The sequence below is a fragment of the Thamnophis elegans genome, chromosome 13 (assembly GCF_009769535.1).
Source record: "Thamnophis elegans isolate rThaEle1 chromosome 13, rThaEle1.pri, whole genome shotgun sequence".
NCBI lineage: Eukaryota > Metazoa > Chordata > Lepidosauria > Squamata > Colubridae > Thamnophis > Thamnophis elegans.
In genome coordinates this window covers 40,709,793-40,724,161 of record NC_045553.1, presented here as the reverse complement: position 1 = coordinate 40,724,161, position 14,369 = coordinate 40,709,793, and the positions used below count along the sequence as shown (strand labels likewise).

The window sequence follows — 14,369 nt, the reverse complement described above, 5'->3', positions numbered from 1 at the left end:
ATTACATTCTTAACAACACTTGAAATATTATTGACTCACCTCATGTGATTTTATTATGTCAAAAAGATTACTGCAAATACTTTTGACATTGTCTTACATTTTGAAAGAGTTTTTCTTTCATATTTTCAATCACGTTTGACCACTTATTAATAGGCAATGAACTCTAACAAGATTAATTATTTGTGAGTCTATGTTAGCTTGAATTCTAATCTACATGATTAAATAAGGATCTGAAGCAGTGATTTACAAAGCCTGAGCTTCTTACAATGTGTGTTACAGTGGAAGGCAAGATTTAGCATAATACCTTTGTTTACTATAACTGTCCAGAATGTTATATATCAGTATTTAACTATTACAACTCAAGTTTCAAATAATTATATATTATATTTTTATAAACTTTCCTGCAAGCACAGTTGTACACTATTAAAGATGATTGGATCATAATGTTGTCAAAATTCCTATTGCAGCAGAATAACTAGTAATTTACCAATTATCAATAGTTATTTGATTACAGGAAATGTAAAATTTTATTTTATGTTCCTGTAAAATCATAGCAGATGCAAACCATATTTAAAGCTAGCAATGCTGGACTAGATTTCATTACAATATTTGCACTATTTGCAGTCTCTTGAAAATTGATTACAGTAGAAAGGTTTTACCATTGTTTAAACTAACTCCAGTTTGGCCTTGTTCAGGGACTATATCAAGAAATGATTCTGTCATAGCATCAAAGGAAGACGGGAAAGGAGCATTCACATCTGTTTTTAAGCAGATTTTTGTCAATAAGAATAATTCCTACATACAGCCTTATTTTTCCATGACACAATACATTTCAGTCCTTTTATATCTTGTTTGATAAAATTGACAAACAAGCAATATATTTTCACCAAGCTAGCAAACCCAAAAACATTATTTACTGGCATTCACTTAAGCACACATTAATGGCATGTTTTAATGCCCAGAGTTTTAGCTTTTTTTTTTACATAATTACATGACTGAAAATCTTTCCCCTTTTTTTTCCTTCTCTAGGTCCATTTTGAATATTTGTCGCAGCAAGTACACAAGTAAAATGGGCGTCAAAACATTTACCCACAGTTCCCAGCTCACAGCCAGGAGATGCTTGGAAGCTGAACATGTTACGTAATGATGGACATTTCTGTGACATCACCATTCGTGTCCAAGATAAATCTTCAGAGCACACAAGGTAGTCCTGGCAGCGTGCAGTGACTTCTTCCGTTCCAAATTGGTGGCCAAGCAGAAGATGATAGCCAGAGTGTACTTGACTGCATCACGTGACTGTGACTGGCTTTTTGCCTCTTCTGGAATACGCCTACACCGCAACATTGTCTATTAACACTGAAAATATTATTGACGTCTTGGCTGCTGCTAGCTATATGCAATGTTCAGTGTGGCTAGCACCTGCTCTGAGTTTATGAAGTCAAGTATTTTATGGAACACCCCCAATAGTCAGCAGAAAAGGTGCTCGATACAGGCCAGGAAAACAGCGCAAACTGCAATTTTACATCACGGGATGGCAGTCTTTCTCCAGTTTCCTCAGAATGCAGCGTGGTAGAAAGAACCATTCCGGTCTGCAGAGAATCACGGCGGAAGCGTAAAAGCTATATCGTAATGTCCCCAGAAAGTCCACTTAAATGTAACACCCAGACAAACTCCCCACACGTTTTGACTACTTCAGCTTCTATAGTAGAGAGTAGAAGTCATCCTGTAGACTCTTCCTTAGCTTTCCCTTGGACTTTCCCTTTTGGAATTGACCGAAGACTCCAGACAGAAAAAGTGAAACAGTAGAAAACTCTCGGACTCTAGAAGTGCCTGGTCCATCTGAAGCGTCTAGAAGAATTTCTGATTACATGACGTGTGAGAGCACAAAAACCAGCTCACCCCTGGTGATTGAAGAAGATGTGCGTGTAAAAGTGGAAAGGTTGAGTGATGAAGAAGTACATGAGGAAGTATCTCAGCCTGTTAGTGCATCCCAAAGTTCTCTGAGTGACCAGCAGACAGTCCCTGGAAGTGAACAAGTTCAGGAGGATCTTTTGATCAGTCCGCAGTCATCTTCTATAGGTAGACTCACTTAAATCTATGTGTGTTTCATTGTTTCCTTAGAGCTTGAGTTCATTCTGAGTATACAAGTGGTTCGCAAGAAATACCAGTACCATATCTTGTCAAAGTTGTATAAAGATGACCTTTTCACTGTATGTCAAACAAAAATGATTGGTCAAATCATGTCATCCCGGAAGTGTTGAATCTCCTTTTTTGCAATTTTAAACTTATTTGCCATGCACAGACATAATTGCCTTGATGTGTGATATATTAAACATTTTCCACAAACCATTTTAGATATTCTGTAGAAACAGTTAAAGTATTTAAACCAGACCATTCTACACTAAGAAGTTATTTTGAGTCAGTGGGCCTATTTCCCTGGCGAGTTATTATACTTTGTACACCAAGGCAAGAGGAGAAGAGTTGTCCCTTCTGTTTTGAAACTTCCAAGAAGGAAAACACCTAAATCAAGAAATTCAGTTTTGCTGCTGCTTTGAGGAAGCAGGAAATAGTTGTAGTGGCAATGCCTCAATATAATTATATTGCTGTTTTTTGCATCATGCTTGAATAGCTGTTATGTTAACAATGGATATTGGCCACATTCAAGTTAAATTGTTTTTTCTTTTTTTTTCTTTTTTTTCTTTTTGAGTAAGCAGTTGTGAATTTTTTAACATGGAAGAAAAACAAAGGTGACTGTTGTGAATTAATAAGAAAGGCAAACATCATTTTCCTGCAGCTCTTGGAAGAAAGCTAGTTTACCAGACTAATGTAAGCCAACCCATACTATTCAACACATGGAAACGGGAGTTCAGGAAATAAATTTCCAGTGACATGTGGTTAGTCATACAGATTCATTATTGGAGCAGTTGTAAGGTAGATTAATTGTGTGAAATAAGGACAAGACCTTTTTAATGACTTGTCAAGGAACAAATGGCTAAAATCAATTGCTAAGTGTAGTCTTTAAGTTTAAGAAAAACCCTCCAACAGAAGCCCCTGGAAAGCTATACAAGTGCCCTAAACGCACATCAAGAATATGGACATCTTGTGGCAATGAAACGTGCATTTTGTCTTGCACACATTCCCCATTCCACCCCACAAGAATTGTTTATGTGCACGTGTTTTAATTGCTCTTCTTTTTAATCATTTGTTGTCTTGTGGTATTTACTTGCTATTATAGCTGAATGAGAAGGAGTTGAATTACATTATTGTATGAGGAAGATACCTTCCAATCCTGATTCAGGTTGTCCTTTGAATGTTCCAAAGAAATCCTATGATCTGGAGCATAGTTTAGTAATCCATACTTTGCTATAATTTTCATATTCATTCAATTTCTTGCTGGTTTTCTTAGGAACTACCCATGTCATCACCAAGTCTATTTTGGAGGGCTTGGATGTGAATTTTTAGATTCTTTAAATTGCCCGCCTGAGGCAATTTTCTTAGGCACTAATTATGCCCAAGAAACTCTCTTTACCCTGCCTGACATTTTGCTTTAAAGGAATATTTTAATTAAAAAAAATGGAACAATAAGATTTCTAAGCAAAAGGGCTGGTCTCAGCTTCATTCTTGATTTCTACAGGTCTCTATGGTTTTGGAATGGACCTTTTAAGCAATTGTAGAAAACAAAATGATAGGTATCTGCTACCTAGTTTTGTGGGTTCGCCTGTCTGGAAAGATGACAAGGTATAAAATGGAAGCCATATGGGTTGTCCTGGAATGGGAGATTAGAAGGGGATGAAGGTAGCAACCTTGGCATGTAAATCAGGGCTTGGTATGTCTCCCAAGGCAGCTATTGTAGCCATTCTTAACTGGGTAGATCAGAACATCCACAGCATTTTTCAAAATATCAAATGAACCTACTAGGCCAGAAATATGAGCACCATGTCTTGTATAATGATTATTTACTTTACTGCATTTTCGTTCAGAGGAATGTTACAGTATTTTTAAGTATGATAGTTATTTCTAGAGTAGAAAAGGTGAGCAGATGTAAATAGAAATCAAAGAGCAAATTTATTTTGTTTCTGATTAAAAACACCAATTTCCATCATTGCTTTGGGATTTACAATAAATCAGAAAGCATTGCCAAATAATTAAAACAATTTAGATAGACACTAATACACAATATTTAATGCAGCATATTTATAAAACCAAAGCATTTTTTGATGATTTCCATTTTGTTTTATTTATAATACAAGAAATAACTTATAAATAATAAATATTTGATTTATTAAATCATTTAAGTGTTGACAGTAAGTAATCATTCAAAATCAGCACTTGGCATCACTTTTTAAAAAAAAAAGTTGGCATAATAAGTAGAATTCCTTGTTGGGTGATTAAAAGCATAATAACCAGCTTCTTGAAGGTTTTTTTTTTCTCTTGAACCTCAGTGTATTAATAAACTATACAAAGGAGGAAATTGCCTGCAGAAATCCATCTATAAGCTCAATCATAGCTTTTTAAATGAAGTTAATTTGTTAAGCAAAAGCTTGGAACAATATTCTCACAGTAAACAAAACCTTCCAAATGCTTTTTATCAACAGAAACATTTTTTGATTTGTAAACAGTCAAAGATTATTTAATACACTGATATTGAATATATAGTTATAAAATACTTTATACATTAAAACTAATGTGGTATCCCAAAATAAGGAAATCAGACATGCATTTCAATGTATTTACCCAAATATCATTGCTTATCAAAACACATAATCTCACTAAACGTTTCAGACCTGCCATGTTTGTTATTATTTTGTTTTTTAAAAAATCCATGTAGTGAATGTACCATCGGTGTTGATTAAAAATTCAAGACATTTGGCTTTTTTATGTTATATAGGTAGCATGGTGAACAAAATCTTTCCCAATCAGTTTGGCTGGATCTGTGCAAAAAAGAATGTAGGCTTTGGCCACGCATAGGGATGCCAACTGAACTTTCTCATTGCATGAAGATCAAAGGGAGCAATGGGGTTCCAGCTGCAAAGCTATCAATACAGAGCTGGGACAAACAACATGTTTGATTTTCATGCTCCTTTGTTCATAATAACTCATTGTATTATTCTGTCTGAAGATGCAGGAACTTAAAGACTGCTTGAGTGTTGACAGTTTCCTGGGATATCAAATAGTTTTAGACAAGTTGCTGGATGCATCAAAAAAAAAAAGGTTCATTGATGAAAAGGATTCCTTTGTCAGCAGTAGTTTAGACATAGTCCAGAAAATAGCTACAGTAAAATCAGCATCCCCAGTTTGTTTTCCCCCCACTTCTGATCCTTTTAGGAATGCTTTAACATGGGGACTGGTTTATTTCAATTTTTTGTAGGAGTTTGAGCCTTTTTTTAATTGATGCATAAAAATGTTTCAAATACTACATTTATTAGAGAAGAAAGAGTGATTGGGCTTGCTTTGTTCTACTGCATGGATACAAAAAATTACCTATCAGCTTGTCATTCAATGCAGTGGGAATTTTAGCCACCTCTAGGTTGCACTTTATCTTCATTATATCAACATCAAATGGAATGCCTTTACCAGTATCACGTCTAGCTTGTCATTATATAGTCAACAAGTCCAACTCAGGTTTTATGATTTACCTCTCCATCCCCATTCTCTTGCAGTATATTGTGCTAGCATCTCATTTACACATAATAAAGATCATATGATAAAAGACTTTATAAATACTGTTTGGAGTGCAACTGGAGATATACCCAAACCATCCAGTCATTTTCAATTAGCTTTAACAGTACCCTTAATATTTAAAATATAATATGCTATAAGGCTTTTGATTTGTGTAGTAACATCTAAATGAACTTCAGAAAAGCTAAGCAAAGTCAAACCTGAAAATCCATGAATTGAACCACCAGAAAATTAAAGATTCAGGGCTATACTGAGGTTTTAAAAAAATATTGGAGGAGAGTATTGTTGGTAACAGAAATGAAATGGTCTTGACTGTAGTGATCAAGATTCAAGTTTGGCTCAAGGAAGCCTTTTCTTTTTTTAAAAAATCTAAGATAATCTGCTTTAACCAGCAGTAGGATCTGGCACAAGGATCCTTCCAATTGTGTGCCTTTGACAATCCTTTAATGAAGGCGCCTGGAACTGGAACCCACAATCATGTTTTGGGGACATTTGTCTCATTACTGAACAATGGTCCTTTCTTTCCCTCATTGTTTTTTTAAAGCAGTCAGGCATTGATGGAGAACAACAGCATGTTACAGTTACACAGAAGTCAGTGCCTTAAATTGATGCTAGTTTCTTTTTTGTAGATGTCAAACACTAAAAACAATTTTCCAGCCCTAATGGTTTTTCAGTGTCATACTGCTAACCTATACTCACATTATTCTGTAAATATACAGATCGCCACAGCTTTCAATTTTGAAACACATTTAAACACAAGTTACTTAGCAATTCCAAAACAATATAAGCCTCATATTGATCGTGATCGTACTGACTCAGAAATAAATTCCAATGAATTAAGTGGGACTTCTAGTTCTGTCTGTAGCCATGAGTTAATAACAAATCAGTCAAGCCCTGATTCCTTAGAAATAGTGGTAGAGCTGTCTGTCCTAGAAAACTGGATGTATGTGGCTTAAGATATCACACACTCAGAATCCAAAATAGTAATCTGCTTTGGAATTTGGTTTCCAGTAAATGACCTGCATAGTAAAAAGACGTCTTAGGCTGTATAGGTAGTCCAAGATCATATGATCCCCTTCTGCAACCTTCTGACAAGCAAAGTCACTGGAAACCAGATTCACTTAATCAGGTTACTCACTGATCAACTGCAGCCATTAACAACTGTGGCAAGATAGGTTGTAAAATGGGGCAAAACTCACTTAACAAATGTCTCATTTAACAACAGAAATTTTGGGCTCAATTGTGGTCGTAAGTCAAGGGCTACCTGTACTATATTGAGGGAGTAATAATATCACCCCCTTTAACAAATTTCCTCCATCCCCTTTTCAGCATTCCCGGTAATACAGTTTTGTAATGGCTTCAGTACAGATGAGTGGAAACACAATGCTAATGAATGATGCACATTTAACTGAGCAAATCCTCGTGTTTTCCATTAATTTTGCTTTAGACTCACACTACTTCAGTTAGGACTCTTTGCGATGTACTGAAATATGAGCAACACAAATCTGGCATCAATACTGGGGAAAGGTTATGAGGAAGATTGTGAGCTTTGCAATTATTTGTTTCTACCTCTGTGCGTTGTACTGTTTAGCCTGTTATACGTCCTTCCCTGGGCATTGTTTAAACAATAAACTGGCTATTTAATCACAGTCCTGCCTCCACTTAATGTGTATCTAAGCCTTCTTCCAATTGAAAATCCAAATAGGCCAAATTGATTAAAGTTTGCTCTTTATAAATTACGCAGATTGCTTTACATCGTTATCCTATTGAGTTATAACGGAATTCTTAAATTTGGCAGCAAGATAGCTCGTGAGGAGGATGTGAAAAAAAACCCCATTGCTATGGTTCCATTAAACTGTAACTTAATCCGTATGTTTTATTTAACTGCCCCCAGGTTCAATAGATGAAGGTGTCACTGAAGGATTACCAACGCTCCAAAGCACTTCTGGTGGGAATATCCATGTGGAAGACGATGACCGGTGCGTATAAATGTAATATACAAAGCATTCTACGGAACAGCCTTCTTCATTTTGTCTCTATTATGGTTCCTAGAATTTCCAGCCAGTAGAATAGTTGGCCAGGTTGCCAAGCGTGGCAATCCCATGACATAGACAGTGTCAGGCTGGAGGAAAGCGATGTATAACACCTGAACTAGATCCTTGTAGATAGATTGCTGTATTGAGTCATCTAAGATGGTGACAAAACATGACAGATCTCCTTTGAATTCAACCATCCCTGGAAAAATGCATGATTTTCTAAACAAGTGGAATTCAGAGCCAGTAGCCAGTCATGAGATCAAAGACATGAAGTTCATGAACCACAAACTCCAATGTTCACCATCCACACTGCCTGTCACCAGGCTATTTTTTTTTACATTCCTAAGCAGAAGGAATTTTCAAGCTGGGATACTACTTAGACATAGAGTTTCCTAGGTGACCTTGAGGCAGACACTGTTTCTGACAACCTAGCTTTCCAAGAGAAGAGAATAGGCTTGAACTGTGGGGTCCTTGATGGTCTCTGAGTTTGGTTCTTTTGTTACAGGCATTGAAGAAAACAAAGTCCAGAAAACATCAAGCATCCCACAATCTTAACTTCCTTTTCATGTACATGTTCGGTTTTTAAGCATACACCATGGTCGGCTTGCAATATAACAAATACGTAGTTGCAGGGGGGGAATTAGCAGAACAGAGTAAATCTGGACCATTATGTAGTCCACATTTTCAGCCAAGTACATTACCCACTTTTTAAAAATACAAGTGAATATCTACCAAACAGATTGAGAGGTGGAAGAAGTTTAACATGTGAAAAGATTTGATGTGGCCAATAAGTGGTTTTTTTTTTGAAAAAGCAAAATTGAAAGCATAACACTTGTTCAGCACCCGGATTGTTTAAACAGCATTATCTGGAATAGATATGACTGCATAACATTATGTGCCCACAAAAGAGTTCTGACCTTTCCAAATGTACACCAGTTTAATATCACTCAAGTATCAGCTGTTGAAATGATTATTATAACCAGCATTTTATACCAGGTTCACTGTGATGGTATTTTAATTGCAGCTCTTTTCTTTTTATACATTGGTCCATCTCCTTCCTCAAGACTTCCACTTTGTTTAAAATTATCTTCTTCAATCATTCGGAAATCAGTCATTTAATATGGTTTAGTAAAGTTCATTTTTGTTGTATCTGTTCGCAACAAGGAGCAGTCATACCTTACTGATGTTGGCCTTTGTACACATTAAGTTCTTCCCAAGAACCTAAGATGTCATAGGTATCAGTGTAGTGTGTGAGTCCATGCAGTGTGGCACTTTGCAACTAACAGATGGAAAATTTGTCAGGGCACAGATTTTCTAAATGCCATCCTAGATTGCCATCCTAAATGCCATCCGTGTCAATCTTTCAACTTCATTTTTCAGGTCTTGATACTTTGGGATCTCTGAATCTTTGTATTTGATCCTAATGTCGTTATTATTGTCTTTTTGAAACACATATGCGTTTGTATTTTGTACGCCTGACTTTTTTTCCTCTTGATCTGCTACTAAAAGAGTTCTATTTGCTTCTTCAGACTGGAGAATGTCCAATACCTTACCAGCTCTACATTGCTCCTACAACCAGTAGCACAGAGAGACCTAGCCCAAATGGTCCTGACAGACCTTTTCAATGTCCAACTTGCGGTGTTCGATTCACCCGTATTCAGAACTTAAAACAGCACATGCTCATCCACTCAGGTAAGGATCTCTTTTGGTCCACTTCCCAAAGATATCGTTTGAACAGGAGCTTACAGAGGTAGTCCTCCTTTAGCTCATTCAGTGACAGTTCACGGGTCTTAGCTTCACAGCACTGTAAAGTCACACTGTAAGCACAGTTGCACTTTCACTTAGTTACCCCATCGCTTAATGACCGGGTTGCTGGTCCCAGTTTTGGTTGCTAAATGAGGACTACTGAATGTTTTGAAGCAATATATGGTCCTATTACAAGAATGCAATAAAATCGAACAAAAAAAAATCAGCTTTTATTTCTGGAAGCCTTAGAATTTAGACTACAAAGGAGATTGTTTCACATGAGTTTTTTTCTAGAAATAAAAACATGGTAACAACTACAATCAGACATGGTTTTAACCTTAGGTATTTCTCTTATTCTGTTGAATCCTTGAATCCTGCTTCGTGCAATATAGGAAGGATGTTTTACATAAATATAAGATTTTCTCCTCTTTAAAAATTCTATGTTTTTAACACAGTCAAATTAATAATTGTTTCAGATAAATGCGCCAGATATCTCCCCTAAGAGGCCCTGTATGCTCCTCAGATTCATGCTTTTTCTTAATTTTTAATCATGAGCAAACTTTTAATGTATTTCTTGACTTTGCTTCATACATCACTCCATTTGTGACAACTTTTACAAACCTCTGACCCCAAGTCAGAATAAAATCAACAAAACCCATTAAACCACAAATTACAACCAGTAGGCTGCACCACTGCTGGGCTTAACATGTTTTCGTCTATTCTTGCACTGAACAGATGTGCTTTCTCATATGTAATAAGAGAACGGTGGTGTCTGAATAGTTCAAAGATTTAAATACTTGGCTTTTGGGGAAGTGGCATCCCTGAAAGTTTTGACCAAATTATCCTCTTGTTCATCGAAATTTACACCATAAATGTAAATCTATTACAGTGTAAATAGGTCGACTTGTTGCCATTAGAAAGGGCTTGGAATAGTATTCCCGATGCTTTTCAGTGGTGAAGATTTTCTGCTTATTCTTCTCGCAGGCATTAAACCATTTCAGTGCGACCGCGTGGGAAAAAGTTCACCCGGGCTTACTCGCTAAAGATGCATCGCCTGAAGCACGAAGGTAAACGCTGTTTCGGTGCCAGATATGTAGTGCCACTTTCACTTCCTTCGGGGAATATAAACACCCACATGCGGGTTTCCCGGCACATTATCCGCAAGCCTCGGATTTACGAGTGCAAAACATGTGGCGCCATGTTCACCAACTCTGGAAATTTAATCGTTCATCTGAGGAGTCTGAACCATGAAGCGTCAGAGCTAGCAAACTACTTCCAGAGCAGGTGAGGTGCACAAAAAAAAAAAAAGAAACTGTTAGGGTAACATACCTTTCTTTCATTTCCCCCTAAACCCCTCTTTTGTACAGGTAGTCCTCGACTTAACAACCATTTCGCTTAGCGACCGAAGCTACAATAAATTGAAAAAGTGACTTATGGTTGGTCCGTTGCACCATCCTTTGGGGGGGGGGAGGTGGTCACATGATCACCATTTGCAACTTTCCCACTTGACTTCTGACATGCAAATCAGTGGGGATTTAAGCCAGATTTACTTAACGACTGGTGTGATTCACTTAACAGCTGCAGTGGTTTGTGTAACAATCGTGGGGGAAAGGTTATAAAATCGGTGTGACTCAATAAACAGCTGGCTTGCTCTTAGCCAGGGAGATTCTATTCCCATTGTGATTGTAAGTCAAGGACTACCTGTACTATTTCACCGCAAACCTGTTAGTATCCTTTTCTGTCAGGTTGCCAGGTTTATTGCGGTCCTGGGTAGAATTCAAATCTTGTCCATCGTGGCACCCTCAGGATGTACTGGGTTCCATTTTGTGTAATCCGCAGCCAACTTGGTTAAGGCCATTTGGTCAGAAACTGAAAAGAGCCAAGTACATTTAGAGAATACCATGTTGCAATTGTGGCCCTGCCTTGTGTCAGTGTTTTGAACTAGAACATTTATCTGTCAGTGTAGATACGGATTTCAAGTAATCAAACAAATAAGCTGCTTGTAGCTTGCTTTGCATTAATACCTTATTTTCCTATCTAGGTGGGGGGAAAAAATAGCTTTCCTGGCAATAATCTTCCTTTTCTTGCTTTGCTTTTCTCGATTGCTCTATAGTAACTGCATCCGAAAGCAATGAGGCAGCCAGAGTATGTTTTGAAAAGCCTACTTATCCTTAAATCCTACTTGATGAAGGAGAACGAAATGCAGCTAAGCTGAAATAGGTAGTCAGACTAGTTTTAGAAAGAAGAGCATTGACCTTTGTAGATGGTTAGGTGCTTTGGAAACAGAACCTTAAAATTGCTTTATTTTACCTGGACTATGCTCAGTAGAACTGCAAAGCCAGCCAATCAGAGAAAAAGTTTCCTTTGCCCGCTTTAAATTTATCAGCTTTGTGCCACCCAACCTTAAATTTATTCTTTTTGTCAAGGAGGCTTTTGGTTGGTTGGTCCAGAAGCTTTAAAGTTGTTCATACCTGTGTTTTCCCAAAAATAAGACCCTGTCTTAATATTTTCTTTTGCCACCAAAAAAGACACCAGGTCTTATTTTCAGGGGGGGGTCATCCACTCACCTCACTTGCACGCCTCGCCCCCTGCCTCTTTCTTGCTGCCAGGAACTTTTTCATCCGGCTAGGTCAGGCAAGGTTTTCCTGAAGGCCTCTGTAGCTGATAACAGAGCTCTGGATCGATCCAAAGCTCTGTTATTGGCTGCGGAGGCCTTCAGGAAAGCCTTGCTGGAAGAAGAAATGGGTTGAGGTGTGCGAGGCCTGGCTGCAACTATCTGAAGGTAAGTAGTAGGGCACATCCACCCTTCCCATCCCCACCCTAGCTTAATTTTTACCTGTGCGCCTGGAGTGGGGGGGTGTCTTAATTAGGGCTTGTTTTGGGGGTAGGGCTTATATTGGATGCACATGTAAAGGTTCAAGCTAGGACTTAACTTTGGAGGTAGGTCGTATTTTTTTGGAAAACACGGTATATACCAACATAATCTAACAAGCATCACAAGCTAGGTTGTGCTTTTGTTTAAATCAGACCATTCTCATTCCTTGGCAAAGTAGATAATCCTTTCGCTTAGCTGTAACGCTGCAGTTAGCCTCAACCTGTGTGCCTTGCTAACCTCTTCCCACTTTTCACCCCCTTTTCAGTGACTTCCTAGTACCAGACTACTTAAACCAAGAACATGAAGAGACTCTTGGCCAGTACGAGCTAGGAGAGCATGGATTCGAAAGGCAGCTCTTCTGTTCAATGCCGGTTATTCGCAGGTCTCCTCGACGCAGAATTGCGAGAGCACTTTCCCACTGGGGCCTCTGGGGGGCTGTTAGAAAGGAAGAAGACTTGCCAGAGCAGCCAAAAACCATCTCAAGCGCCGAGGCCGGCCGAGAGGAGCTCCAAAGGCGGGCTCTCGTCTATCACTATCGAATAAGTCAAAAGTTTGGTTTGTTGTTTTTGTTTTTTTGTCTTTTTGGAAAGTGCCTGTGTTTGGTCTTGTACATTTTAATTTAATTTTCAGGAGGGGGGGGCGGAGTGAATGTACCCCTTTCCATTTGATAAGCTATGCTGTTAAAAGCTCTAAACTGCAACAAATGTTACACTATTCTTCACACCTTAAAACGGTCCCTTGTACGGAAACATTTGAAAATGCAGAGGTGGAAGAGTTGGTCAGAATAAGAGGGTTAAATTCGAAGAGCAGCCGGGCACACACCAAGTGTAAAATTAGGCCTAATAGCTTTTGGCACTGGTTTGCCACCCTAATTTCGCAGTACCTCTCACTAAGGAAAAAAGGTATTGATGGCTGTTGAAAATTGTTTTGACTACAGTATCCAGTTCAAGCAATTAAATAACTAGTGTCGTAGATATTCGATATTTTTTGTTGTTGTTTTGTTCTTTAGTTAGAAGGAATCACTCTTATCCTTTCAGTTCTGTAGCAAGCACATTGTTAAACCGGATGATTCGTTGGCTTTGGCAAAACGGGTGGGGTGGAGTTATGCTCTCACCTGCGCTGGCCATGCCTTTCTAGAATCTTCTCATGCAAATGGCCTTATCCAAAACTTCATTTTCAGAAGTCGAGCCATCAAGAAATCCTGATTAACATTGAGCTAATTGGGATGCTGGGAAAGTATAATGAGAAGTGAGTTTACAAAAGTCAAAAGCGCCTTGGCGCATTAAATGTGCTCTTTTCAAGTTACGCCTGAATGTGTGTGCTATTTACTGCAATTTTATTAGCCTGCGTTTTTTTTTTTTAAGTAAAACGAGCCATTTATTTTCCTTTAGAGGCCGAGTTTCAAATCAGTGAGAGTTGTTTACAAAAGACCTGTTTGCAATGATAAAACGTTCCTATTCTAAATTGTTTATATACCCTTGCCAAGCTGGTTTCGTAAAAGCCATTTCTCTGACTTCAAGCACAGGTCCAGCAAACAATCACCAAATTATTATTTTCCCCTAAAAGGATTCTAAAGGCAACAAAGGGCACTTACAGGCCAGCAATTTTGGTTTTGTTGCCAGCATGTATTGGTAAGTCTAAAAACGATGCGTAATATTTTATTCCTCTCTATTTGGGTTTCTTCAAACCATCTTTTTTTTTTTTTAAGGATGAGATTTATGAGGGGGACATAAATAATTTGAATTTCATGTTATCAGATTAAGAATATAATAGAACACGATAAATGGGGGAAATGTTTAAATAACTGTAAAAGCACTGATATTTACACAGTGGTGAATGACGTTTGTGGGAAGCTTTGAAAGTAATAGTTTCAAAGAAATTTCTTTTTTTTTTTTTTTAAATTAGCAAATCCACCAAATCCAAGGAGACTATTCTTGCACTTCTCTGCAACTTCTTAAAGGGCTTGATATACTTATTAACAAAGATTAAATTTAAAGTATTTTATGAGATAGATTTTTTCTTCCAATGAATTT

At 37.7% G+C, this 14,369-nt stretch overlaps 1 protein-coding gene across 1 annotated transcript; it reads left to right on the top strand.

The window, feature by feature from the left end:
• Positions 1-1,069: 1,069 nt before the first annotated feature.
• Positions 1,070-12,965, top strand: ZBTB44 (zinc finger and BTB domain containing 44). Its single transcript, XM_032229129.1, is given in 20 exon segments — positions 1,070-1,094; positions 1,097-1,123; positions 1,126-1,185; positions 1,188-1,244; positions 1,247-1,282; positions 1,285-1,395; positions 1,398-1,469; positions 1,472-1,801; positions 1,804-2,079; positions 7,574-7,658; positions 9,245-9,258; positions 9,261-9,407; positions 10,446-10,469; positions 10,472-10,540; positions 10,543-10,592; positions 10,594-10,745; positions 12,602-12,708; positions 12,711-12,771; positions 12,773-12,841; positions 12,843-12,965. Coding segments are annotated over 20 exon segments (1,809 nt in total). The 3' UTR covers positions 12,880-12,965.
• The last annotated feature ends 1,404 nt before the right edge of the window (positions 12,966-14,369 follow it).